We start from the raw sequence: 27,354 nt of genomic DNA, 5'->3' as shown, positions 1-27,354 counted from the left end.
TAAAAGTGGGTCGCGACTTAATGACCATGGGAAAATGTGGGTCCCAGAGTGAGACTAGTTGAGAACCCCTGGTCTAAAGGAGAGATGCCATTTACTGTAGACTGTTGTCATTCAGGGTCCAAATACAGACCCAACAAGTCCCCTCGCTTTATCTCTGCTGAACTTTCCTGCCTCCCTACACCAATAACTTTCTAATAAAAGGAAAATTGCCCCGGAAATACAGGGGGGAAAAAAGAAAGAGAGAGATTATGTAACTGTAACTACTCTAAAAAACAAAGGAGAGTAAATGTTGTGCTGTGCTCCTGATAAAGTGGCAAACTGTTGATGTTTCTGATAACACAGTTACTCTCTTTACACAGATGCCAAGAAAAACAACTCAGAGCCAAGAATGGAGGAAGGCAACATTACAACACACACATAACACACTCAAGATCAAAAGCTTCGATAAAATGCGGCACAACAAAAGTAGACAGTGCAACACTGTCACTGTGTCTTCATAACTATAGCACTTTCACATGCATTCAGGCGCACAAAGAATCTCTGATGAATAAAGTGCAAACAGCAGTTCCCAAGAATAACATTAATTTAGCCTGAGAAAGAATGCAAGACATGAAGAGGAAAAATATACAAAAGTAGGCACTTCAACAGGGTGGAGAGGAGGGGGGGTCAGAAAGTTATGCAACACTGACAACGAGAAAGAGAAGAAGAAAGAAGGCAAGAGACGAGGACAGAAAGATAGATGTGGGGGAGTGAGGGGAAGAGTGAGCAATACAAGAAGTAAAGACGTTTGATTCTAAAAATCGTATATTTTTTATTTTTACTTGATCTGTAAAGCACTTTGTAACTGTGTTTTGAAAGGTGCTATACAAATAAAGTTTATTATTGTTATCATCATTATTATTATTATTATATATGTTTCATCCTGACTTTTTTTTAAAAGATCCAGGTAAGAAATGAGTTATTAACCCTAACATCTATGAGAGGAAGAGAATAACCAAATCCAAATAATTCAGTTTCAGGATGTCCCGTTTTATTCTCTGCTAACAATGGAAATACATGCAGCTTTGATATTGAGATGAAAACAAATACATGACATTGACGGTTATGTAATACTCTAACCTGTATGAATGTTTCTGTGAAGGACAGTCACTCAGTTAACAGGTGTGTCCGTTTCTTTCCTTCCTTTCCCTTTCCCCATCCCTTCCTTCAATTCAACCATCTGTGCTTCCATCTCTTCTCCACCCTTCCCTCTCTCTCACAATCTCCTTCTCCAAACTTCTGGAAAACCTTTTTTTTTCTCTTCCCTCTCTTCCTCACAATCAGATTCAAGTCTCTCTCTCTCTCTCATCTGTCTTGGAATAGTCAGACTTTATGCTCTAGGGGTTTGGATTTGGGAACAGAAAATAGACAGCAGGGGACAGGCACTTTCTGTTTGTCTCACAGGGATAGAAACTGTCACATGCACATCTCTCTCACATAGATAGATAAACAGAAAGGGAGAGAAGAAAATAACAAAAAGAAGGATGCAATAGCTATTTTCTAGATCGGGACTTGATGGGCCAAAAGGCTTTATACCTATATGTCACTCATTTACTCACTCACTCACTCTGTCCTTGTTTCTTTTTCACTCACACACTACAATATGACATATTATCCAGAGGAAAGGTAGGCCTCATGGAAAGCCTAAAGGAAGCACTCTCTGTTCCCTTCCTGTTCCTGTGTGTGTGTGTGTGTGTGTGTGTGTGTGTGTGTGTGTACATCTGTGCTGATAGTGACCAAACCATATCTGTGTTGTGATAGCTCTGAACCCGATTCCTGGAAATAATGAATAATATGAAAATACAATGCTTTCAGGCCAGCAGCACACATTAGACCAACTATACACACACACCACACACACTGTATACTATTGGACTATTAGAAAGTAACACAGGATGCTCAATAGTCCCTAGTGGCTGGTTGACGCCAAATCAAATGCAGAGAAGTGAGAAGGCAGGCCTGAAGTGACTGGAAGGAGATGCACCCAATTCACATATTCACTACGGAAACAGCCCACACCGGTTTGTCAGAGCTTGAGTGTCATGGAGAAAAAAGGATACTTAAAAAAAAGATAAAAAATCACCATGACAACTGAGCAAAAGGAGAGAGGTCTTTATGGCAAATCAGGCTGGTTGATGTTTCTTGGTTTTGGTTTCTGCTACATTCTGCAGATTGTGAGCCGGTCATCAGACACTTCTTACCACTTGTTTACCTTTGTAGTGTCATATCAGAGAGTATTTCCCCTATGGACATCATAGACAACAAGTCCATATACAGTACTTGCGAGAATCATTTGGTTAATTTCCTTTTACTGTACACTCTGATGCATCCTGTGAATCAAAATGCTAGTTAAAGCAATGTGATTTTTGCATGACAAGACAATCCAGCATCACTATGATTTAAATACATTTGGTCAGGAGAGTAGAGCAGGAGGAAAACTATTTTTTGTAAGTATTTTGAATAGTTTGTTAATGTTGTCAGTACATTTGATACATGGTTTTCACTGATTGCACAGAAGTGACATATAACCAATAAACTTAGTACCTGATCATGTTATTCCGTCCTTATTTTATTAATATTTTCATTACTATAATCTATCAGTATTCAGGCATATTTGTTGCCACCTCTTCCTCTGATAACATCATGCTGAGATAAGACTGAAATGTCAGTGTATCATGTCTTTTTTCTACATATCATTTTTTTTAGACTGAAAGATCCTTTATGAGCCACTGATGCTGCTTCTATTTAAAAAAAACAAAACAATAGACTGGGTCTGATGGTCCTATTTGTTCTGACCTGAGAGAGAAAGCTCATTTTGTGTAGCCCAGGCAATGGACTGGGCATGTCCGTGCAGCCTGAAGGACCTTTGAACAATATGGGCGTTTCATCCTTAACCTTTTAACATTAATTCAAAACTGTTCCCAATGTTTGCCTCAAATCTCATGAGAAAAAGAAAGTATTGTTTCCTCACTCAATGACAGTCAATCAATCAATCTGGTTGTTTTCTTTAAAGCTATCTATTTCTAAATACAAACCAAAGACAACACAACTTCTTGAGTATAGTTTCATACAACTTTACCTGTAATCTAAAATGTGTCACGTCTGGAAACTTTATGATCTGTGTATTTGAAGAATCAGCAGACAAAAGTCTTGATTCTGTGACAATAATTTACTGTTGGCACGATTATATTCAGGCAACAATATGAAAGAATGTATTTGCTTAACCATAATAATTTAGCAATTAACACAAATCTACCATCATAGGAACTAGAAAACTTTTAAATATTAAACAAATTCATATTTTTTTTACAAATAGTTTCACCCTCATGAGGTTTGTCCTCATGTTATCTAAATCATTTTAAGAGGTGACACTTAAAGGATAATTACCGTTTTTTACAATCTGGACCTTATTCATTCTGACGAAATTAGCTCCAGCCGAGAGCTGCGTATATCCATATGATGCGAGTCTACAGGGCAGCAGAATGCAGCCTCTAAATAACACATTGGCCGCGTTTCCCAGATTCGATCTTTCTTAAGGACTTAAATAGGCTCCTAAGAAGGGTTCGGCTAAGAAGGAGCGCTAAGATACGGGTGTTTCCCAGATGTGTTCTTAACTGCCTTCTTAAGATCACGCCAAAGAAGCTTCTTAAGAAGCTCTTAACGGGAGCTGTCCACCACCACAGTACTGAAACTGAATCAATCGATGCCAGGCAAATCGATTATTATATCACACGCCACCTATTAAGCGCATAAATCACACACAGTGACAAGTGCAGCTGCACCGAAGGGCGATGAATAAACCGAAAACGGGATTTCCACTTGTCAAACATGGGGTTAACACAGGTGTCGGCGGGCCTGATTAGAAACTTCTCCGCTGTTGTTGCCGCGTTGGTCACGGGCAGTGACGGACTGGCCGTAGGTGACACGGCACAGCCGCGTAATGATGCAGCCAGACGGCTGCGTGACCATGTGATTGATGTGTGTGAAAATAAAAATAAAAATGTGCGCAGGGGCTGGCTGGTTTACAGCCAGACAACTCTGGAAAGGATAAAAACACAAGGTAGCAAATAGCTCACCTCATAGAGTATCCCCACTGCAAGTTGAAGCATTGCTGTGGTCTGGGTTCAAATTCACCCAATAGAAAATTATTTTGGTGGTCAACACGTTTTTCTTTTCTCATCATCACTGAATGATCAATGCTATACATAGGCTACATATATATTTAGGCAGTGGAGTGTTAATGCGTGACAGTCTTTTTAGTGCCAGTATAAAATGGCACGGGAGGATCAGTGTCACGGCTGCCACACTCCGTGACACTGACCCTTGCTTGCGATGCCCCCACCACACCAAGAAGCTGCCCACTGCATAAAAACACGCGACACTAGGGGTTGATTTAAGAACGGCTGTGTTTTTGATGTTCATGCAGATATGGCACGTGGATGTGTGCGTAAAAATTATGATAAATTATAGTCATGATGATTAATTTTATTCGTGTGCCTGATGTGCAGAGCACACGTTATTCCTCATATTTAGGTTATTTATTGTTCTTATTTTATTTTTTATCTCTATTTTTTATTTCGGCACATATTTCATATGTTTTAAACATACGATGTGCACTGTTTAAATCTTGCTTAGTGTGATATTGATTTGCCTTGAAAAAGTGCTAAAAAGTCGCTAAGAAGACTCGAAAGAGTGGGTCAGCTCGATCTTACGTTTCCTTCTTAGTGAAAGATCTTCTTAAGCTAAGAGCGACTCTGGGAAACACGTTCTTCTTTCACAGCGTTCTTAAGAGTGCTCCAAAGAAGATCTTAGCGCTAAGAGCTTCTTAACAAATCTGGGAAACGCGGCCATTATCTGTCGCGAAAGTCGTTCATTTCACCAATATTTTGTTATGATAGGCTAGTGCTATTCCCCTCTGAGTCCGGGGTTACCTGTTATCAACATCAGGGGTCTGTAGGTTGACCTACTGACCTCTGACCTGGATGATGTCATCTCCGACTGCTGCCCGGCTCATTCTGATAATAATCATTCTGCTTCAGCATTCGGGTCCATTTTTATCTCAACTAGCCGGAGCTTTAGTGAGTCCAGGTTGAGGAGAGGAAGCCTGTGGAAGCTGAACTTCATCCAGCTGCTCATTTTGTTCTGACAAGTCAGAAACACACAGAAACGAACCGTAGCATTAGCGGTAGCAACAAGCTGCGCCGCACCGCGGAGATGACATCATCAGGTCAGAGGTCAGTAGGTCAACCTACAGACCCCGGATGTTGATAACAGTTAACTCCGGACTCAGAGGGGAATAGCACTAGTGTATCATAACAAAATATTGGTGAAATGAACGAGTTTAGCAGCAGATAATGTGTTATTTAGAGGCTGCATTCCGCTGCCCTGTGTACTTGCATTATGTAAGGGATAATGTATAGTTCGGAGGTTGTTATGGAGAAATAAACCCCGACAGGTTGTATGGAACCCCGACGCGAAGCGGAGGGGTTTCATACAACCTGAAGGGGTTTATTTCTCCATAACAACCGACCAACTATACATTATCCCGCTTAGAACACGGCCTACAACTAAATCATTCAATAATGTAACACAAAATAATGATAAAAAGAGATTTTATTCATGTAAAATTAGACCGTTGCTCGGGACGCCGCTCTGACCAGCGCAGCACAGAAAAGAGAAACTATGCAGGATATTTACTTTATGTTTCATTTTTACCGTCATTAAATAGCTTCGGACTAATAGTGATGTTAGATAAACGACTTGTAACCTGTTACAGGGAGAGTGGAGGCTCCTAAGTTATTTCCACATCGTGGCTGAAAAGTAAACTTGCATCAGAACCTCTGACCGGGTCACAGCTCCTCTCCTCTCTGTAGCTCCGCGACACAAACGCACCCCATAATCTCTTGTTTATGACAGATAGGACTACACAAAATACACGTAACGTGTATGGTAATCCATCGATCCACTGATTGATTATCAAAGGCTTCAAATGCACGAACGGGAGGAGGCTCAGCAAAACAGCGGCCGTGACCGGACATGCAGAGTCGGCCGTTGCTATGGAGTCCCTAGCAACGGTCCGCTCAGCGGTGGTCTATCGAGAAATAAACACCGCAGAATATTGGTGATTGACCAATCAGAATCGAGTATTCAAGAGAGCCGTGTTCTAAATGGATATACGCGGCTCTCGGCTGGATCTAATTTCGTCGGAACGACTTGTAATGACACCAAAGTTATCTGGGTGAGTAAATAATTGTATTTTATGCTAGAGATAAGATCCAGATTTTTAAAAAAAAAAACGGTAATTATCCTTAAAGGAGATCCATAGACTGTAAAAAGAATGGACGTAGCGTCCGTGACGTCACCCATTGGTTTTGGGGAGTCGTTTTTGTGACTCAAATATGGCGGCCTGAACAGCGCCATGTTGGATTGGCCGGCCGAGAACCCGCCCACTGGCCTCGAAGCAGCTGTCCACGGAGCTGCTCGGACCTGTCACTCAACGTTTCCGCGCCCTAATTGGCCAGAATTTTAACCTAATAACAGTAAAACTATAGAGTTAAAAAAAAAAATCACCCCCCTCAGAGTGTGTGCGGGGGTAGAAACTATCGATTGAGACGAAAAAACGTTCTGACACCAGGCTTTTAACATGTTTACTGAGGATGTAAAGTCGGCGATTTTAACATGGGGGTCTATGGGGAATGCTCCCTTCTGACACCAGCCCCCAGAGGAATCCGAGGGGATTGCAGTTTTTTGAACGCGGAAGTGAGCTTCACTTCTCAGACCGACAACTGCCCCCTTGAGGAGATCCTTAGAGGAGTCAAGCCACTGTTTCATACAGTGTCAACGCTGCCGTGAAATATGGTTTGTTTCTACTTTTGCATGTGAGGGAAAGTAAAATCATACACACTCTGGAAAATCCCCCAGGGCTGGGCTTCAGTCAAACCCACCACGCTGATATGTGCTGCATTTCACAAAACACATGCATCATGATGTACGGTGAAATCAGACTGCATTTGCTTCATTTCCTGCCCTCAGGTGAACGGTAGAGCTGGATTATACAGTACAACGCTAGACTAACACCCCACTCATTATGCACACACACTGACTCAGCCTGCCACAGCGCCAGCAGTGTATGAACACACACACACACACACAATCTCCCACGCATGATTAGAAGCTCTAGCCAGCAAACTTACACAGACACACACACATACTTGACAGACTGTAAAAGGCGTATGAGATCACATTGCACTAAGCCGTTATTAACGACCACATTATACGAGAACTGGTGATTGTTTTATCTCAAGCGATCTAAATGAAGCAAAGATATGTGTGCAGAGTGTGCAGTGTAGTGATAACTGTAGCGTATGTGTGTGGGTACATGTCAGTGCACAGATGTGCCCTCATGTAGACGATGTACAAAAGTCAGCAGGCTTGTGTGTAAAGTGTGTAAATGTGTTTCTGTAATTTAAGAGTGCAAACAAGATCGCAAAAAATATTGGAGTAATCAGAAGAATAGGTCATTTACTGCCTGGTGAACTCTTGATTAATTATATTATACTATGATCTATCCTTTCATTTCATATTGTAATATTATTTGGGCAAGTACTTTCAAGAGCTCCCTCAACTGTATTCTCACTTTACAAAAACGATTCATCAAAGTGATAACATTTTCCAACAGATTCACTAGATCCACACCCCTGTTTCAATCCCTGAGTATTCTTCCTATTTTTGCTGTAAATACTTTTCAAATATGTATTTTTGTTTATCAATCCATTCACAAGTTACTTCCAATCTGTTTCCAAACTGTATTTCAGTTCAATTCCCAGATTCATCATTTCAGCACTAGGTCAGCAAATAATCTTCATCACACTTTTTTCAAGTCTACTTTCTCTCAATTAGATTTAGAGGTCTGGTTTGGAATTCATTACCAATTCACCTTAGAAACTGCACAAGCATACATTTATTTAACAAACAAATAATTCACTTTCTATTAGCCCAGTTGAGCAACGCATAAACCACATACTTTTTTTCATCACCACACAACATTGCTTTTCTCTATCTCTGTCTTTTCTAATTGTTCTATGTTGTTCTTCACATTACTGTAAATGAAATGTATGTTGAATGTTTATCCTTAGGAGGACCACTTGACAAGCCCTTAGGGGTTTTTTTTGTTTCTCCTGCACATTTGCTTTATCTACTCTATACATTGTATGTTTTTTGTCTGTTGTTGTTTTACTTTTTAATATGCTGTTATATACTATATTTTTCATGTGCTAATTAAAAAAAAATACAAAAAAATAAATAAATAATACAGCGACACAAATGATGACAGTCCTGGTGAAGATCCCAAAGTCCACTCTGTGAGTAACTCAGACCTGAAGTGGGTGTGCGTCTCAAAAGTGACGACAATAATGACAACATTTACCACATGATGACGTCCATTACCATCTACTCATTCTAACCGTATAGCCACAGCTAGCCTGGCAGATTACATGGTTAGAGACCGACAACTTCGCGGAACAACGTCATCTGTCATATCAACTGAAAAGCGACAATGACAAAACTTATCACACACATCTCTACTCACAGCCTGGTTCCTGTCGGGCAGCCGGTAGTTGTGGTTCTGCAGCAGCCGACAGCCGTCCTTGGCCAGGCGCTGAACGGCCTCTAGTCCCAGACGGCTGGTCAGCTCCTCGCGGCCACATACAGAGCCTACGCCTCCTCCTCCGCCGCCGCCACCACCGCCACCGCCGCCGTCCCTCAAAGCACACACCCCGCTCAGCTGCAACACAGGAGGCATGAAGACATATCTCAACCCGCAGTCCCAAGACATGATGCAGACACTCAAAGTGTTCTTGTGGGATGGAGGTCAGGAAAGTTCAGCGTCTTTATCCAAGGGAGAATTAAACCAGTGTGTGCAACATCAAGAAGCATGTAACAGCAAGTTTTCAGTTGTCCCTCTATGTCCATGTGAGGAGAATGAGGAGAAGTGGTAAGCCTGGGTCTATCTTCTCTCTCTAATTCATCTTTGCCTCCTTTGTATCCATTACACTCTGTAATTCCCTGTATCTGTTGCACTTCTCGCTTTGTCTCAGCCTGACTGCTCTGTGTCAGAGGATCTGGCAGAGAGTGAGTGAGTGAGTGTGTGTGATTAGTAGTGTAAGTGGGCGGGAGTGTGTGTCTGTGTGGGAAGTGGGTGTGTGTGTGTGTCTCCTCCTCCTCTATAGTTGAGACTTAGGAAATAAAAGTGTATCATTAAATACAAGCATCTATCAGTTATAACTACTTACAATTTAACTAAAGAAGAGAAGCAAATAGTGAGACAGACAGACATGATGCCAAAGCCAAGAAAACAGCAAGATACAGAGAATATATATTCCATTAGAAGAGCTGCAGGATACCGGAGTAACTAATAGCTCTGTCCTCAGAGAAGCTTGTCGACAGAAAACATGACTGTGTGCGTGCTCCCGTGGGTGCTGGTAGTATGATGGTTATCACCAGTGGCGGGTAGACTGGTCTGTTTATTTTCCTTGGAAGAGAAGAGGAGAGAAGAGAGGGGGTATTTCGTTTGGCTGTGAGTGGAGTAACCCTTCCTGTGAGCACAACTATCCCACGGTGCCCAGCTCTAACAGAGGGTAACACACACACACACACACACTCCCATGCCTCGTTTTGTTTACTCCCCCCAGTGACAGCTCTTATCTTGAAGAGTAGCCACGTACACAGACACAGACATTTTATCAGAGCTATAGTCCCATGTCCCTTGCTGCTTCCTGTTAACCTGTTTTCAGCTTCCTGTCCTAGACACAAACACACAGTAGATAAACCTGTGTATGTGTGTTTGTGTCGTGTGCCTGTTTCTGTCTCCATCCCCATATCCTTTTTTTTTCTTTGATCTCTCCATTTGACAAGCTACAACTTTCATTACAAACATGGATAATCAAATCAATCTCCAGTCCAGTTAATTTACCTTGGTTTGGAATTAACCAAAGAGTTTTATTGGGGTTTTTCCCACTATTAACATAAAAGACCACACATTCATTTGTGTGCAATTATTCAGCCTCCTCTTCGATATGTTAAATACAGTAACCTAAGCAAAGATTCATTTTACGTGTGTTGTGGCACAGTGGTGCGGTGGTTAGCAGTGTTGTGCAACACTCTCCTCCCAGTCCTGAGACATACACAGTAAATTGATTGGCAACTTTAAATGCAGGTTTGAATGTGAGTATGTGAGCTTGTTTTGTCTTATATAGATTGGCGACCTATTCAGGGTGTGGCCTGCCCTCATCCTCCCGAGATTGGCTCCAGCCTTCCTAGCAACCCTGCATGGATAAGCGGTAGAGGTAATGGATTGCTAGATAGATGAAATAGTCATGTTAGCACTACAGTCTGCAGGGGTTCCCAAACACATGTCCAGCCATCATAAATAGAGGATCTCACCGGCTCTTTTCTATGCTCTGCTGTCCTCAGTCTACATTTGTCAGAGTGGCTTGTCCCTAAAGCCTGCTATCCTCTTATAAATATGCATTAATGTCAATATTTATTTGCAATTTATTTGAAATGACTTTAAAGGGATAGTTCACCTTAAAATTCAAATTTCACTCATTATCTACTCACCCTCATGTTGACTAAGGGCTGGGAGAAGTTTCAGAGTCCTCCGTGCCTTCTCTGAGTTACAGCGGGGCTCTGTGCAGCACTGCATGTCCATATCACGGTAGCGAACGGAGCTCACTTTTCTTTGTCCAAAAAGACATGAGAAATTGTTGGGGTCATGTTGGGGCTTTAATACAAGAGGGACATTACAGATGAGCACTATGGAGGTATTTGGATGTTTTTTGGTGTGTCTTTTTGGACAAAGAAAAGTGAGCTCCGTTCGCTACCGTCATATGGACATGCAGTGCTGCACAGAGCCCCGCTGTAACTCAGAGAAGGCACGGAGGACTCTGAAACTTCTCCCAGCCCTTAGTCGACATGAGGGGGAGGAGATAATGAGTGAACTTTGAATTTTAAGGTGAACTATCCCTTTAAATCAAGCATTTCATTTGTTATTGCTTGTCTCGAGACATACACAGCAGTTTGTAGGGTAACACTTTACTTGAATGGGTATTCATAAGATTGACATAACACTGTCATAACCATGACATAACACTGTCATAAACATCAATGAATACTTATGACAGCTGTCGTTAAGTGTCATTCAGTAAGTTATGTCACTTTTGATGCAAAGTTGACATTATTTGAGATGTTTTTGTTCTGACAACTTGACATAAAGACAACTTAAACTGTCATAGCAGACCTAATTGCCAAACTTTAAAAATTATGTCAAGTTCTCATAACAAGGACATCTCAAATAACGTCAACAGTGACATAACTTACCCAATGACACTTGATGTCATGGTTATAACAGTTTTATGTCAATCTTATGAATACTCATTCAAGTAAAGTGTTACTGTTTGTAGTTTGTGAGAGAGAAAGAGAAAGAGAGAGGGATGGAAGAAGACAGTCTTGGGTTATTAAACCTCTGTTCTGTATCTCTGTGATGGTAAATGGTGTGTTTTAAATTTCTTTTTGTTGTTGTTCATCAACAAAAACAACAACAGAGCAAGTGTGAAATGTGATGGCTCACAGATAGCTCACTATGTTAATTAGCAGTCATTACCCAGCTGCTGTGACGCAGATAAAATAATTTCTCATAAACAAAAAACTGAGAGGGGACTGACAGCAGCTGTGCAGCGTGCTTGTATGTACTGACATTTAAAGGGAGCGATCATAAAAGAAAGGTCGTGGTATGTGGTGCAGCCACATAACAACTGTCACCACATCTACAGTAAATGCTTTCAACATGTTTGCAGCATGTAAATTATGGGATAAAAGTCAGCAAAGAAACGCTAACAAGAGATGCTCTGCTTCTAAAATGTTGAAGCCAAATCGAGAGGTCACAAAGCAAAAAGGGGTTGAAAAGTTGGAAAGAGCTTGTTTTCTAAAACATTTCTTTTCTTTCATATAAAATTGTCAGTTTCTTCCCTTCACCACTAAAATGATTAAAATACTGGAATTCACTTGCTCTCAAAGTAAACATCAAATACAGCCAGTGACAGGAGGTTGGAGGAAACCATTTCTTTGCACTATGATATCAAAAAACGTGAGCCACTGTGCTGCATGTGTAATTGTGTTGAAAAGATGCTCTTTTTCACTCCTCCTCCTCCTTCCTTAGCTCGCTGGTGTAATCAGAAAATGAATAATTGATGGAGAAAAAGAGGTTTCCACTGTACAGAGATGGGACCAGAAAACTAACAGGCCTTCCCCCTGCACTCTGCTCTGACCCCATTTTCTGTGTTTAGCCACCTCCTGGAGGAACACACATGATCACACACACACACACACACACACACAGTTTGTACTCAGTGACCTTTAAAGAGAGCAAGGTGGATAGAAGAAGCCAATTACTGATTTATCTGTCATTATGAACGTCCACAGATGATTTGTGTTGGAGCTAGTTTTAATTGGACAGTGTTGGTCTTATCCAGCCGGATCCATCTGCAGGTCTTTGTTCAGAACATTCTGGGTCCGACAGCTGTCAGAAACGCTTTGATGTGCCCTGTTAAAACACTGAAACTTCTTCCACACACAAAACTAGTGAGCAAACTGTGCAGCAAAGAAAAATGGCTTATTGCTTTGGTGATATTCACAATGTCAGCATGGGTTTTGTTAACACAGGTTAGAATAGCAACCACCCAGCATGTATTTCAGCAACACTTCATAGGTGTACCACACCTCTACAAACAACAACATCTGACCTTTACTTTTTTCGTTTATGCTCGGTATGAGGACACACTGTCCAAATCTCCCTGCTGTAACAGCTCCAGATGAGACAACATTACTCTCTCTCTCTCTTCGGTGTGATACCAAAACTATATTTGTGCATGTCGGGGTGAATGTGGAGTGTCTTTGCGTGTATTACCGGGCTGCTCTCTTCGCTGGGTGTGCGAGGCTCCTGTTGGCTGGTCGCTGTCGTCTCAGAGTCCTGCTCTGATACTGCAACCAATCATACACAGAATCCAGTTTGACTGACATTTCATCTTCACATTACATAACACCATCTGTGTCGCTCCAAAATGCTCATAATAGAGCTGGAAAAAAGAACACACTATAGGATAACACACTCACACACACATACAATGTATACTCACAAGCTTTGCGAGTCTTCCGGGCGAGAGCAGCCGCCAACTCACTCTGTACCTGTTGAAGAAAAATGTCAAGGCGTCACAATGAGGGGCCACACAAAACATATAGCCATGATTCATGTATTGATTCACATGTGCACACCGACCGTAGATGTGAGCCTCTCAAGAGCTTTCATCTGGAGAATCTCACTGCAGATGTCCCTGTTGCCTTCAGAGTCCTCCTCTGACCTTGGAGACGGAGACACACACACACACACACACACACAGAGTGAGAGAGAGCTTTATATGTAAATGACAGGTGCATATTCAGAGCCAACACCGCTCAGACAACAAAGTTTCATGCAGAGCCTTGGTCCTCTCTACACTGCCCCCTGGTATGCCTGGAGAGGGTTTACAGCCTTCTAATTGGATGTCTGTATTAACAGAACGTTTTAAAGAAAATTGTAGCTACAAATGGATCCAAGACATTTTTTGACATTCATCAAAGACAATTTTATCTTTCACTAAATTAAATAAATACTGTGTGTAAAAACACCCACGGTATTATATCCAAACAACAGTGAAATCCCAATGGTTGCGTACGTGATTCTTCAGCGAGGCAAATCTGACTGTTGAAATCACTTCACTATGAGTGATGGTTACCACTTCACCATCTTTATTGAATCCTGCACCAAAGCACCACACTTTTATAATGAAATATCACGAATGCTCTAATAATTAGGCTCCAAAGAAATTACAGTTTGAGCCTTTTATCAAGCCAAAATTACTGTCTGTTCCCAGTGTCTCAAAATGTGAAGATTTGCCATCTCCCTCTAGTCTACAGTTTTATTTATTTATTTTTTTTAATTTACTTTTTATTCGTTTTCTTTTAGTAATATACACATATGTGCCAACTGGGCACAAAAACATATAACATAACAAACATAACATGACAAGGTGAGGATTTGTTCATTAAAGGGACAACGAGGAGTTTCTATTTGGTTATAAAAAAGTCTCATGTCAATGTGGATGAATCTCCGCTACCCACACTTGTTAATGGGTCCATTTTAGATATATATATCGTTTTGTCTCTATCGTTATTTTGTTATTATTAGTGGTGGTGGAAATGCTGGTCGAGCCGACCAGCGTTTCCTTACTTTCGGTTTCGCAACGAGTCATGAGAATAACGCCGCCGAATCGCTGTTTATGGTCGGAACTACGACAGTATGTGAACCTCTTTGAACCTCTGACTTTAATTCTTGATGAATGAAAACATGAGTCTGTCTTGCGCCGGTCAAAGAAATGTACGGTGCGCGCGGAGGCTCATAAATGTAGTGTGAAAACGCTTCGCTTTTCCAAAACTCCTTGTTGTCCCTTTAAGTGAAACAGCGGAGTCAAACATAAACATATCATACATAAAAAGATGTTTCTTGAGGATATGGAACAAAACATTTCTTAATCAAGGGTTTGGCATATCTTTGCGATCTATATGAAATCAGTGGTCTACAGTTTTATAAAACCTAATGTTTTTGGTGTTTTGTATTGTTGATCAGGACAAAACCTACAATTTCAAAGACATCCTTTTGGACTTATAGTGGGGCTGACATCTCTTTGACAATAAAAAGGCTCATTGAAAAAAATACAAGAACAGATTTACTGATGAAAATCATTTAAACCGCGGCTCTAAACATGATATACATACAGCAGACGACTGTTTTTGTGTGAATATTTTATATTCAGCTGAGTCGCATTTGCCTGTTTTATTTTCCCCACCATCTGTCTTTCTAGTTCTTCGCTGCTGCCGTGTCTTTGTATCGAGCATCTCCCAGCAGCCCACTTCTCTCTTTCATGTGGTTTCATTTAAAATAGCTCCCAGACACACCCTTCTATTGATGTCAGTGAGGACGCACGCGCATGTGTGTTGGAGAGGGGGGCATGCGCCAATGAGTCGGCTGTGTTTACATGTGTTCGGAATGTGTATAGATATGTTACTCTTGTCGTCTATTTTTTCCCCTCCAAGTCTGAGTGCATCTGTGATTACATTTTGTGTATGACTGTTTGTGTGTGTGTGTGTGTGTGTGTGTGCTGTATAAACAGGTGGATGTTTTAGGGTAAACCTGGCATTATTCCCACAGCAATAACACACGGTTGCAGAGTTTGTCTTCGGCAGCAGCGGCAGCAGTAGCAGACTGCACCCGAGGGTCCCTCATCTAATATGTTCTCTTACAAAACCACTATTTGGATTGGTCTCCTACACACTACCTCACCCCTGTACAAGACACACGCACACACACACACACACACACTCTCTTTCTCTCTCTCCCCTCACACACACACTCATGGGCCAATTTGCATATAATTTGGATTTTATCAACAGATCCCAGTGGCACTAGTAATAGTTGTGGAGGGAAGAAGATGTAGCCCTGTGTCTGTGTCTGTGTGTGTGTGTGTGTGTGTGTGTGTGTGCGTGTACGATATAATCTGATAAGGGAATGATAGATGGTAAAGCAGGAGAGATGGTGATAACATGTAGCCCTCAGCCTGACACTTCAGCTATCAGCTCTGACACAGACACAGAGAGATACAGACAGTAAAAAAAAAAAGGAGTTTGGCATTTATGTTTTCCCCAAAGTGTTTACGGTGAAACTATTTGTCTCTACTCTCCTTTAAAATAACATGAAAGATGTTTAAACCTTTGGCATAGCCGCAAGAACAATGGCAAAAATATGAAGACGACAAAGCAGTTTAATTCTGGGGATTTTGTCAATTTTTGTTGTTGTTGTTGTTTCTCGACAAAATGTCAAACTTCATTAGTGGATCGTGAAAAGTACAAAGTCTATTCGGTGCCATGGTGCTTAATTTATTCTTCTCAGGGTCATTAAGTTTTTGTTTTAGCCAGCGTTCATTTGACAATCTGGTGACTCACCAGGAGCCTGAATGCACCAGCGCTGCAGGAGAAGCACAGCACAGTGGGAGGTGTGTCACCAATCATTAAGCAGCTCAGAGCAGTGTTATTAATAGAGGATTAACTCCCAGTTCAGCCCATGTCAAAGGTGAATGCCGCAAGTTATAGCCCGTTTTTGTGTTTCATGATTTGCCAGAAAAGATCCTCGTGAAAAGCTTCCAAGATTTTTTACTGTCGGCAAAATGGCAGCCGATTTTTGACGCAGATACCCTTGGAATATAACTACATCATTTATTCTGCCTGCCGTATATGAACATTTAGTTGTGATGTATGGCTCGCAATCTAACAGATCAGCTTCTGTCACAATGGTGATACAGTAGCACTGTGTGGAGGGCGAGGAGGAAGCATGCACTGCTGTATAAAATCTGGTGACAGTTGTGGTTTCCATCCTCTCAAGACAAAATGATCCCGCTGTTTTTGCCCTTTTCTTTATAAATAAACATGAAAAAGGATCGTCTAGTCCGTTTTCTCCTCCTGAGCGAAAGTGTCGTACTTTAGCTTCTGGCAAGTCAGCTCCTCCTGCACAATGATATGCAAAGAGTGCTGTGTTTTAAGGAATGGATAACTGGCAACTTTATTGTTATTGACTGATGCCACCTCCTTTAATTAACTCCAAACAATAAGCTAAAGTATATCAATAATGTACCGTATTTACTACAGAGCAAAACAAAGGGAACTATTTAAACATCGTCTAAGTAAATCACAGCTAAATCTGACATGAGTTAAACCTTAATGAACAAAGGCAGAGTTTTCCACTGCAGGGGCACTGTGCATAGTTCAACTCTAATGTCTGCTCCTTACACAGCTCTTCTAAAAAGCACTGTATATGCAAGTTTTGTCCTTACTGTAATGTGAGGCGAAGTGGAAGAGAGGGAATCAGACGGAGAGAAGCTGCCTTGCCAATAAAGCTAATTAAAACGAAACCGAATTGAATTCAGATGGTGAGAGAGACAGCAGGAAAGAGAGACTTGTTTGTTGTATAATGGTAATAGCTGACTCACTCAGGTAAATTAACAACTGCCTGGGTACATGTTTAAAATTCATTCAGTGTGCTATGATGCATGAAGCTGAAATTTGAAACCGTATTGAGACCATTAGATTCTTGTTAAAAAAAAAAGAGAGAACCATTTTTTCTTGCCAAGTATTGCAATGATGGATGAACAATAAACCAATAAACTGCAATAACCAAGATGGGCCAGGTAGCAAATGTTATTGTTCAGAGGCAGCAATCAGACACAGAAATCCTCTGAGACACGCTGGCAGTGTTTACAGGAACTGAATAATGACACAAACTAAGAAACACGGAGGTAACCCGTCTAATTTGTAGCTTGTTGTTCAATTGGATTCACTAAAGCAGCAGGCACAAGGAGGGAGTTTAATAATCAGTATTGTTGCCTTATCGTGTCTTAAGTTATCAGTATCAATTTAATGCTGGCCTCATTAGATTAAACTGCAGGGAAGAGATGGGGAGCCATAATTCATGAAGAGCATCAGCATCGATTACACCTGGCTGCATTTAGAGACGTGCTGCAACACCTTCAGAAATAGTGTAGTACTATAATTACAAATATACAGGCTGTGTCCTTGATGCATGAGCTCAGGCCAGATATAAGATCAGGTTACAAAATCTGTTCTAATCGGATATAGTGTCTCCTGATTTGGATTTCAATAAATATATAAGGTGACACTTACTTCAGGATAACAACTTTTGGAAGAAGTAACCGGTACACCAAATTTGACACGTTTTATGTAAGTTGGTTTGTTCGCAGGAAATGTACTGGAATGATTTGCAATGAACTTGGAGCGAGGGTGTGTCATGGCCAAGGCAAGACCCAGTTAAATTTTGGAGCTTGATTCCATACCATTTGCAACAAAAAGAAATCTTTTTGAAGTCTGGTGCATGAAGCTTGTCTCTGCTTCAACTTTGAAAAGTATTGATTTGAATTACTTTATTTAAGTCACTATATTTTATGAGCCTAATGATTATTCTATACACTATGTGTCTATGTTTTTACAACTTGAAAGAGAACTACACTTACAGGCAAGTGTAAGTTTAGTGGAGTCCAACAACCCAAACGCAATTTGAGCCAGCTCAGACTCGCTCAGACAGTGAACATTGCCAGGATCTTATTTAGATTACTGTCGTTTATGGCCCCACTGGTAATTCTATCTCCTTTCTTCAACATTAACGGTTGAGCATATTAAGCACAGCACCATCAAGTCTCTTGGAAGCAGTCAGGTGTTTTCCCTCACAGCTACAGCTACTATTCTCCTTTACACCATCCAGAGTGAGAAAAAGAGGACGAGACGCGAGAGGGGGAGGGTGCGAGACGGAGAGAAAGAGAGAGAGACGGAGAGAGGATGCCTGCAGAGAAATGACACGACAGTCAAAGAGAGACGCAGACAGCAGCAGGGTCAAAGTGACAGACAGAGTGAGAACGCTGAATACAAAATCCCATCTATGTCTAATCTGCAAAAAAATGTAACAACTGCGTGTTGGCAGGCTAGCTTCAAGCTAAATGATTAATATTCACAAGATAACAGGTATATTTGCAGACTTTCAGCCTTCACTACAAGATATGCAGACTCATTTGTCATGTAAATTCTAGTCTGTATTTTTCAGCTTTCTGCAGCCACAATGACCGGTGAACTGGTGAAACCTGGCTGGTGTTAATAAATAAATGAAAATCCTAAAATAAATGAAATCCGTTAGGAACTTGCTATCATTGGTTTTGCTTGGGAAAATGCCAATAAGTCCTTTCTCTTCCACCCACTTTTCTGCTCCCTGCCAACCTGTGGAAACACTGCAAGACGAGTACGTGTGACATACAGTGTAATCCATATACAGTAACTGATGGGGAACATGTAAGTGTACGTAGAGTGTGATACATGAGATTTATGGTAGTTAAGTATGGCATCCAATTCCCCTCACTGTCGTGCTCTCTCCCTGGTGTCTGTAAATACACCCTTTGAAGTTGACACACAGATGAATGTGTTGACGTGTGCTCTTGTTCCTTCGCTCTCCATATATACTCTATTTTTCGTTACCCCCGCCCCGCCCGTCTCGCAATCCCTCTTTTTCTCTGAGTGACAGATTGAGTTCAGTAGCAGCCTCAGCAGGAATCCCACACACACAAGAGCAGAAAGGCAGGGAACTCTGGCTGACACCACTCCACATGTGTGTATGTTTAAGTATGTGCGAGTGTGTGTGTGTGTGTGTGTCAGAGCCCATCTTGTGTACATGAGTGATTGCGTGGTCCGTCAGTTGTTGTGTGCGGGTGTGTTTCTTCTGTGGATGTGGAGGTGTCTGTGCCAGCGCTAAGCTGATTGAGGATTTAGAACACTGAATAGAGATTAGGTTTCTCACTGGGATTTTATGATATTGGTCTGTGTGTGTATTTATCTTGCAAGGACAGGAATGCACTTGCAGGAATGCCCAACACTTCCACCAAGTCAAACGCAGCCACTCATCACTTTTCACACTCAATGTCAGACGGATAAAGAACCTCAATAATGGATCTGATTGGGACGCCTGTCACTTCAACTTTGATATTTTAACACAGCAATGAGCTTTAACTTCCGGTCAATGGAGCTCATCCCGCACGTCAAAACTGATTCACATTCAATATCAGCTATCATCAATGTTATTTGATGGGGCATGGGCCAGGAACAAACCCATTACATTTCAGTTCAGATATGTTTTAAAAAAAGTTAACTCCATCCATCCATCCATCCATCCATCCATCACTTGCAATAAGATTTTATTGGACACTTACGGGCTATTGGCCCCTCCTCCAGACCGAAACTGCACGTATGGGGCGAGTTGTAGGAGGAGCCTAACAGCCTCTGGCCACTCGCCTTCATTGGAGCGAAAGTCGCAGGAGGCGGAGTCACACTCCTCAAAGCTGAACTGGTAGTATGAGTTGGAGTCAGAAAACACCACCCGCTGGTCCACTGGTGGAAAAACAGATACACAGATAAACAAAGGAAACAATGTGCGAGTGACAGTCAATGCTAGAAAAAAAACAAGAGAATAAAAGAAAGGATGTAGCCTATGTGGTGGTAGGTTTGATAATTATTGTATATTACATTCATATTTATGTTAGCATTTAAACAAATTCTGCCTCCACTAAGGAAAATAATTTAGTCAAAAGCATCCGTAATGTGGATGAAAGCCACAGATGAGCCACTGGAGGTAAATGCAAGTGACCAAATTTATGATGGAATGTTTGACAAAACGGTTTTAACTGAACTTCTTTGTAGGTAGAGCAGCACAGACACAGTGTCTATCCATTGAAACCTGGATTAAGTCTTTCAGTTCTGGTGGATTAGCCAGACCAGTGAAATGACTATTCATTCTGCCTTTGAAATAATATATTATAAGCATAGGAAGTGTATGTTGAGTAATCTGCTTGGCTGAACACAGACAGAGGTATCGTACATAGGTAATAGTGCTGGTATTAAAACTGATAGATCCTCAGGAGAAGTTTGGTGTGTCGTAGTATGTCTCCAGTAAATAATGAATGAAGTTTAGTTCAAAATAATCACTGAGATTATTGGAGGGGAGCGTGGATTCACCGAGCACTGAAGACCACTTCCAGTGCAACTTTTCCCTGTGGAAAGTCAATCTGAGAATGGCAATATCAATATCTTTGATAGATGAGATCTCAATTAAAATCAGGTTCATGTGCTGAGCTGGTGACTGATGCAGTGGGTTCATCTCTCTGTTACCAAGTGAACTAGTTCATCACGTGTCTCTTTAGAGGAAGTGTAGACTGTCGCTGCAAGGTGACTATTAATTCAGAAGCACACTCTGACCCCGGGGCATATCAGTGTGAATGTGATGTGTGTGTGTGTGCGCTTGTATTTTTACCAGACAGCAGGACTCCCAGCTCCAGCAGCACCTGCCAGACACGCACAGCAGTAGTCCGACAGCGCACGTACACACACTGCTCGCACAGCCACTGCACCAGCTCCACGCCCACATAGCTACGCCTGTTAAAATACACACATACACACACATTTTTAACACACAAGTCTGGCCACACAGTGTTATAATCCACAGGCACACGCACACATGCACACTTCTTCCCCCAGCTCAAAGCTTGTCTTTTTTATTTAATCAATATCCATTGATTATTCATTAGTTCTCTGTAAGCCTTTTCCTCTAAAACACTGAATACTTTCCGTCTGCTTTCCCCCAGGATAAACTCCCTGTATGTGTGTGGGTGTATGCCCAATGGCAGTTAAGAGTATCTATTTATATTTGTGTCCAGATGTTCACATGTTTTTTGCATGTACTGTGCAGTATACGAGTGCATGCCTTCCCAGACGATTGTGTGCTGTGCTATATCATTGTCTACGTCACACTTTGCTCATCTTACTGCATAAACAACCTGAGTGGCCAATGAGGAGGGGCTTCAACAACGACTGGTGAGTCAGTGTATATGCTTCACCGGACACGTCGATTCAGCCCTGCAACCCAGACGCACAAGCAGACACACAAGTGTACCGTATGATTCTGGCCAGGTGGATCTTGTCTTTAGCTGGGTATGGTCCATGAGAGAGGAAGGCATTCCTCACAGCCCGACCAGCGCATGGAAAACTCTGGGAGCAAGACTGTCAAACACACAGAAACACATTCAAATTATGTTTTTTTTTTGCCTAAATGCAAAATAATAATAATAATAATTAATGCAATTAAAATGACAAAAATCTTATCACAACATCACAACGTTTTGTACAGGAGTGTTGGACTGCAGAGTGTAAGTGTGGCTCCATGCGATGTCATTGGAGCACTCACAAGGACAGCTCGATTTCTTTCCTCCTGAGGAATGAAACATTGACTGTGTCTACATGCTCTGCAATAATCCTGCTATTGACCCTGCCGTAAATAAGACCGGATTTCAATTAAGCTGTTTACGTGGGTTGCTTGTACTGTTCCATTCATATTCTCCTCTACATGCTACAAAGTTGAGTCCACTTGATAACTAATGAGGCTTGATTCATATTATGTTACAATGTCAATGAAACCTGTCTTGGTAATTTGATGGTGAACTCTTGCGGCTAAAAGACAATTAGGTCACTATCACTATCATTATCACACATATGATCATCTAGAAATGCATGTATTAGCCGAAATGACCTAGGCTTCGGATGTCCCCATTATGTTTGCATCTTGTGTACAAACACATGGCTGATGCAACATAAGTTCTTGCAGATGGTTTAAAACTATTCTTGATCATTTGCATCATGTGTCAGTAAAAAGGTGAAAAGTGGGAAAATTGCTACATGACAGAAATATATATAACTTTCAAGTAGGAGTGTAACGATTCATTTTAACAACGATTCGATTCAAATCACGATTACGATTCAAGGACGATCTTGGTTCATTTAGAACGATCCGATTCGATCTGATTCAGTGACTCGAAATGGATCCAGTAACTTTTTTGCCAAAAATTCAGTCAGTGTGGCGAGAAGGGAATGAGAATGAGAAGGGAGCAGTAGTTCAAAAGCTCCCAAGTGTGTCCAATATTCCGATATTCACAACAGCAAAAAGCAATTATTAATAACACTATAGCAAGAGGCACACAGGAGCAACTTTTCTACTTATTTATATCTATGCATGTCATCAATACCATTAGTGCTCTCACTCTCACTCTCACCGTTGGCATGGTCCGGTAAAATAAAACAAAACTCATCAGTCACGTCGCTGACGGTTTTCCTGGTCCACTTTGCCACCTACTGTATTGGTGCGGTGCGGGCCATGTTATTTATTATCTAACTAACTTGGATATCTCACTCAAGAGGACAGGCGGCTCAGCTGGCGTGCACGGGGTATATGATCCTTTTTTTCTCTCTCTCTCTCCATTGCGCGGTACGTCTTCACGTTTAGAAGTGAGATAGAAATAATATAGAGCAGAGTGCACCTTATCTCTCATGTTGAGTTTCATATTAAGATGTGGATCGTCACGGACTCGTGGGTCAGACATTTGGCTCTCGCGGGCCTAATGGCCTAATGGAGATGGCTGGTTTAACCTGTCTTTATCATGAAAAATGCTAAAAACAACAACAACAAAATACATCCATATCAAGTTTGCTGTGCTTAAATCCAATGTGCAATTTCCAAGTCGATTCATCGATGTAGTAGATTACACCCCTACTTTCAAGACATTAAAAAAGTCAATTATTCAAAAATAGTACGCCCTGTTGGCCCTTAAAAACGCACACACACTGTTTGGTAAGAAAACACAGAAGGTAAATACACTGTAACAGTTTGTTTTCAAGAGGAACTCAACAGGGAACATTAAAGACCAGTTAGTCATTGTCCTAACTGGCAGATATGGGGCATTTCAATTTTTGACAGACACACAATCTTAATTTCATCTAGTAAGCTCTAGAGAAGGTCTCACATCAATCAGACTATCACAACCAGGCTCAGATTTGGCTACAGTACATATCAAGCTTTTGTCATCTACAATCACATTTTAATAGACAGTGACAAATCATTTGCAGCTCTGTTCATCTTTAACTGTGAGATAGTTGATAACAAAGGTTGAGTGTCGGAGATGGCAGCACTAACTTGAAAGTCAAAACAAAGCACCACTCATTGCCACCATCATCTAAACTTATCTCCAGAGTTTATTGATTGATCCTGCCCTCTGCAAATATGATCAATCAATTCCTAGTACATGTTTTAGACTAAACAGAACAAAAGTCATTGACAAGGAGTCTATCTGTATGAAACAGCCACGTCTGCTGAGGTAAGATATAGAAGAACGTCTAGTGAAATATGACTAATGGATAAAACAACAACTGCTAAGGGACAACAGCCGAGCACACAGAAAAATATTATTTGCTACAGGAGTTAACAGCAGCACAGAAAAATAAGCAAGATCAAAGCTTCACATGTTTTAAACTTTGTACTTTATTGGCTAATATTTTGAGTATTGAAAGAAAACTGTCTCCATATGAGATATTTAAACCCTGAGGCAGTGCAGTGCTTAAGTATCTGCCAAACCACAATACAGTATAGTGACGCATGACAAATTGAGACTGTGTGTGTGTGTGTGTGTTTGTACGTGTGGGAGAAACTAACTTTGAAAGTGCCCAAGGTAATATCACCACTGGCTTCACCTGTTTTGAGGCAAAACAAACACACTTCTGCCTCATAGCAAAACTAAAGGGATGACATCACCTGTGTGTGTGTGTGTGTGTGTGTGTGTGTGTTTGTGTGTGTGCATGTGCGTGTGTGCGTGCCTGCGTCCTTACCTTGTGTACTGAAGGTCCAGTGCTCGGTCCAGGGATAGTGTCAGGTGACTGCTGTTGAGACAAACACACACAAGCCATCAGAGACACACACACAGTAAACACACTGAAGAAACAAAGAGTGTGTTGAGAAGGACCAGTTTTACCATTCCCAAAACATTAGTCAGGTTTTGTTCAAACCAACCAACAGCGGTGACAACTATTGCTCACAAACAGACTTTCTGGTTTGATTTAGTGGCTTTAATGTGCAGACACTCCTGTTGCTGCGGGGCACTCTTGCATAAGTTGCAAAGTGGCTGTTCATTTCCATGAGGAAGAAAAACAGTGCCAATTGAGGGATGACTATCTGACCTAAATAGGACAGTGACACATATTCACACAAACATACATCAATATGAACCCCATGCCTTAGTAAACAATGAGAAAACAATTCAAATTCATTGGTACCACCGATCAATAGCACATGAATCATTCCAATAGGAAATAGCACAATATTAAGTATGTCCAGTCTCTTCATGGCTATTCAACCATCATGGCGTCATGCTGCAGCCTTGCCCTAGGTGTATCCACCTCTACCTCCATTATGCAGAAGAAGAGATTATAATCTTTGGGGATTATTACAGGTTGACAGAGGAAATAACACTGTGGTGACAGGTTTATAAAACAATTTATGCTTATAAATTGTTTATTATTTGATCAAATAAAGTGGGAAAGACGCTACATGTCTGTTTTGCTATTTAATTTTAGTGTAATATACAGTTTCTGACATGTATTCACTAATCAAATATTCACTGTATGCAGATACTTAAGATCTAGTCTCCAGCCAATGGCGGGAAACTAACAATGCCTATAACTGTGCCCGCACGATCTGATATCACCAAGTAAACAACAGCCCAGGACTAACTCTAACCCTAAACCTAACCGGTTGGTTATAACAGCGCTCCTGGGCTGTTAATTACTTGGTGAAATCAGATCATGCAACTGTGCCCATACCTATTTGCTTCACTGAAACATTTTGATGTTTTATTGTTTTGCAATAATATTATTGAGGAGTGTTGACACTGATTAACTGTTTTTTATTGTAGTCTTTAATTTCTTTTTTCTGCATTAAAAGAACAGAGATCCCCTGTGAATAAACAGCCCTCAACACCCATGGTGCACCTGTTCACCATGGTCTTTCCCAATTTGTTATTGTTTGCGTTTTATGCGGGTTTTTTTGAAAGAGCACACAAAAGGACACAGTATTTTGACCTTGTGGAAAAGCTATAACATTAATATTATAAAACAATCCAATCCCTTAATGTGACTGCACTGTGAAATGACCTTTCTTCTGGGCAATTTTTTAGAAGTTCCATAAGGAAAAAACATGAGAAAACCAATATGAGGACATCAAAAATATTGTGAAAATGTGTTTTGTTTGTTAATATTTAGTGTTCATGAAAATGTTCAATAAACATAAACACACACATATGAACATGTACACTTGTATTTTTATTTTAAGTTTTCAGCAGGGCAACATCTTGACTCAGACATTAATGTTATTTAAGGACAGACAATGTGAGAAGCACAAACAAAGGCGTACAAATCAGAACAATGTGCATCATTCCATTTCCCCTCGTTGCTGTAGTTGTTGTGGACACAGTGCTCAGCTCCAGCATTGTTATTTGGCTCTCCTGAACCCCAAACTTCAAATTTCACAGCACAGCCATTAGACCACATCCACTTGCCCTCTTTGTGGATGTCACTGAGTCCAATCCAGGTGCGTCCCTCAGAAGGGTCAAAGTTCTTGATCAAGGTTTTGATGAAATTTACTTCATCCAGACTGTGGATGGACACCAGGTTGGTTCCCTCTGACACACAGTGGAGCTCTGCATCAGCCCAGGTCATACGTGTGGCAATGTACTTGTAGCAGCGGCCGTTGAAGTTGAACCAGAACATGGGACAGTTTCCACGCTGCAGCTTCACTTCAGGTTCACCTGAAGGAGACTCAGCACCCAGAGCCAGACCAAACAGGAAGAGGAGCAGGATCATGATGGCGTCTCCTTGGAGCAGATCGAGGAGTTGATGTGTTGGTTGGAGTTGATCTGCACCGCTGACAGGCCGCTTTCTTTTATATGCTTTTTCAAGAGGGTGTCTGACATTTTGCTGCAATGTTACTGGTCAAATGTGCAATGCCAAACACTGTCATCTGTGCAGAACCACACGATATCAGACAATACGATAACATGTTGATACCAACGTGCTGCACTAACCCTAAAGTAAGGGCACTAATCACAAAAAATTTGACTTGGACAAAGGCCCAACTGTTTGTGATTATTGGGTTGCCAACCTCAGGGACTGGACACATTAAGTCAGGTTTCATAGACTGATCTGGCTTTCCTGTTTATTCAACAAATTAAGGATAGATCTATACTGGGACTGTGAACACCTGGCTTTGAAGACAAGTGTCAAGTATTTCTAAATTTCTGACCATGCCTCTACTATTTAATGTCTACTTTACCCATTCCTGTGTGATCTCCACTTGTGCACCCTGCCTTAGTCTCACCTCCCCTATCAGCCTACATCAGGAGACTACAACCAGAGTCTGAACTACTAATGACCATATCTCCCCATCCCTTCACAAACACACTCACACAGACTGCACATGGCAGAGTCTTTACCTATTCTGTGCCCAGTTCATACCAGTTGGAATCAGCTGAGCTGAGACAGAGGCAGCTGTTCACACACTACAAAGTTGTTCTCTCCATTGTGGCCAAGCTTGTCATCATTACCTAAACCTAAACTACTACTTAATATGTAAAGACAAGGCGTGACAAAAAAAGTGTGTGAAATGAAACAAGAATAAAAACAAGCAGTGTTTCCCATACATTCATTTCATTCCGTCTGACACACAGTGGAGTTCTGCATCAGCCCAGAGGA

The 27,354-nt window shown here is 41.3% G+C and overlaps 1 protein-coding gene and 1 pseudogene across 3 annotated transcripts in view; both read right to left on the bottom strand.

Annotated features, from left to right (window-relative positions):
* Positions 1 to 27,354, bottom strand: part of rapgef5a (Rap guanine nucleotide exchange factor (GEF) 5a) — a 58,335-nt gene that overhangs the window by 20,710 nt on the left and 10,271 nt on the right. The window contains exons 2-9 of one of the 2 annotated variants that reach the window (XM_085792012.1): positions 24,439 to 24,489; positions 21,680 to 21,786; positions 21,041 to 21,162; positions 19,944 to 20,121; positions 13,370 to 13,451; positions 13,230 to 13,278; positions 13,001 to 13,074; positions 8,627 to 8,821 (exon numbers count right to left, since the gene is read on the bottom strand). In XM_085792012.1, coding sequence (XP_085648138.1) covers positions 8,627 to 8,821; positions 13,001 to 13,074; positions 13,230 to 13,278; positions 13,370 to 13,451; positions 19,944 to 20,121; positions 21,041 to 21,162; positions 21,680 to 21,786; positions 24,439 to 24,489 — 858 coding nt within the window. The remainder of the gene's footprint in view (positions 1 to 8,626; positions 8,822 to 13,000; positions 13,075 to 13,229; positions 13,279 to 13,369; positions 13,452 to 19,943; positions 20,122 to 21,040; positions 21,163 to 21,679; positions 21,787 to 24,438; positions 24,490 to 27,354) is intronic. The other variant, XM_085792013.1, reaches the window with a different exon arrangement.
* Positions 25,914 to 27,354, bottom strand: part of LOC146978930 (lactose-binding lectin l-2 pseudogene) — a 451,990-nt pseudogene continuing 450,549 nt past the window's right edge. Inside the window, exon 2 of the transcript XR_015037144.1 lies at positions 25,914 to 26,477. The product of XR_015037144.1 is annotated as a lactose-binding lectin l-2 pseudogene (transcript). The remainder of the gene's footprint in view (positions 26,478 to 27,354) is intronic.

This window comes from Trachurus japonicus, chromosome 11 (assembly GCF_045865225.1).
Source record: "Trachurus japonicus isolate A0001 chromosome 11, Traja_1.0".
NCBI classification, from domain to species: Eukaryota; Metazoa; Chordata; class Actinopteri; order Carangiformes; family Carangidae; genus Trachurus; species Trachurus japonicus.
The sequence above is the reverse complement of the archived record's forward strand: the minus strand, read 5'-3'. Positions and strand labels throughout refer to the sequence as shown.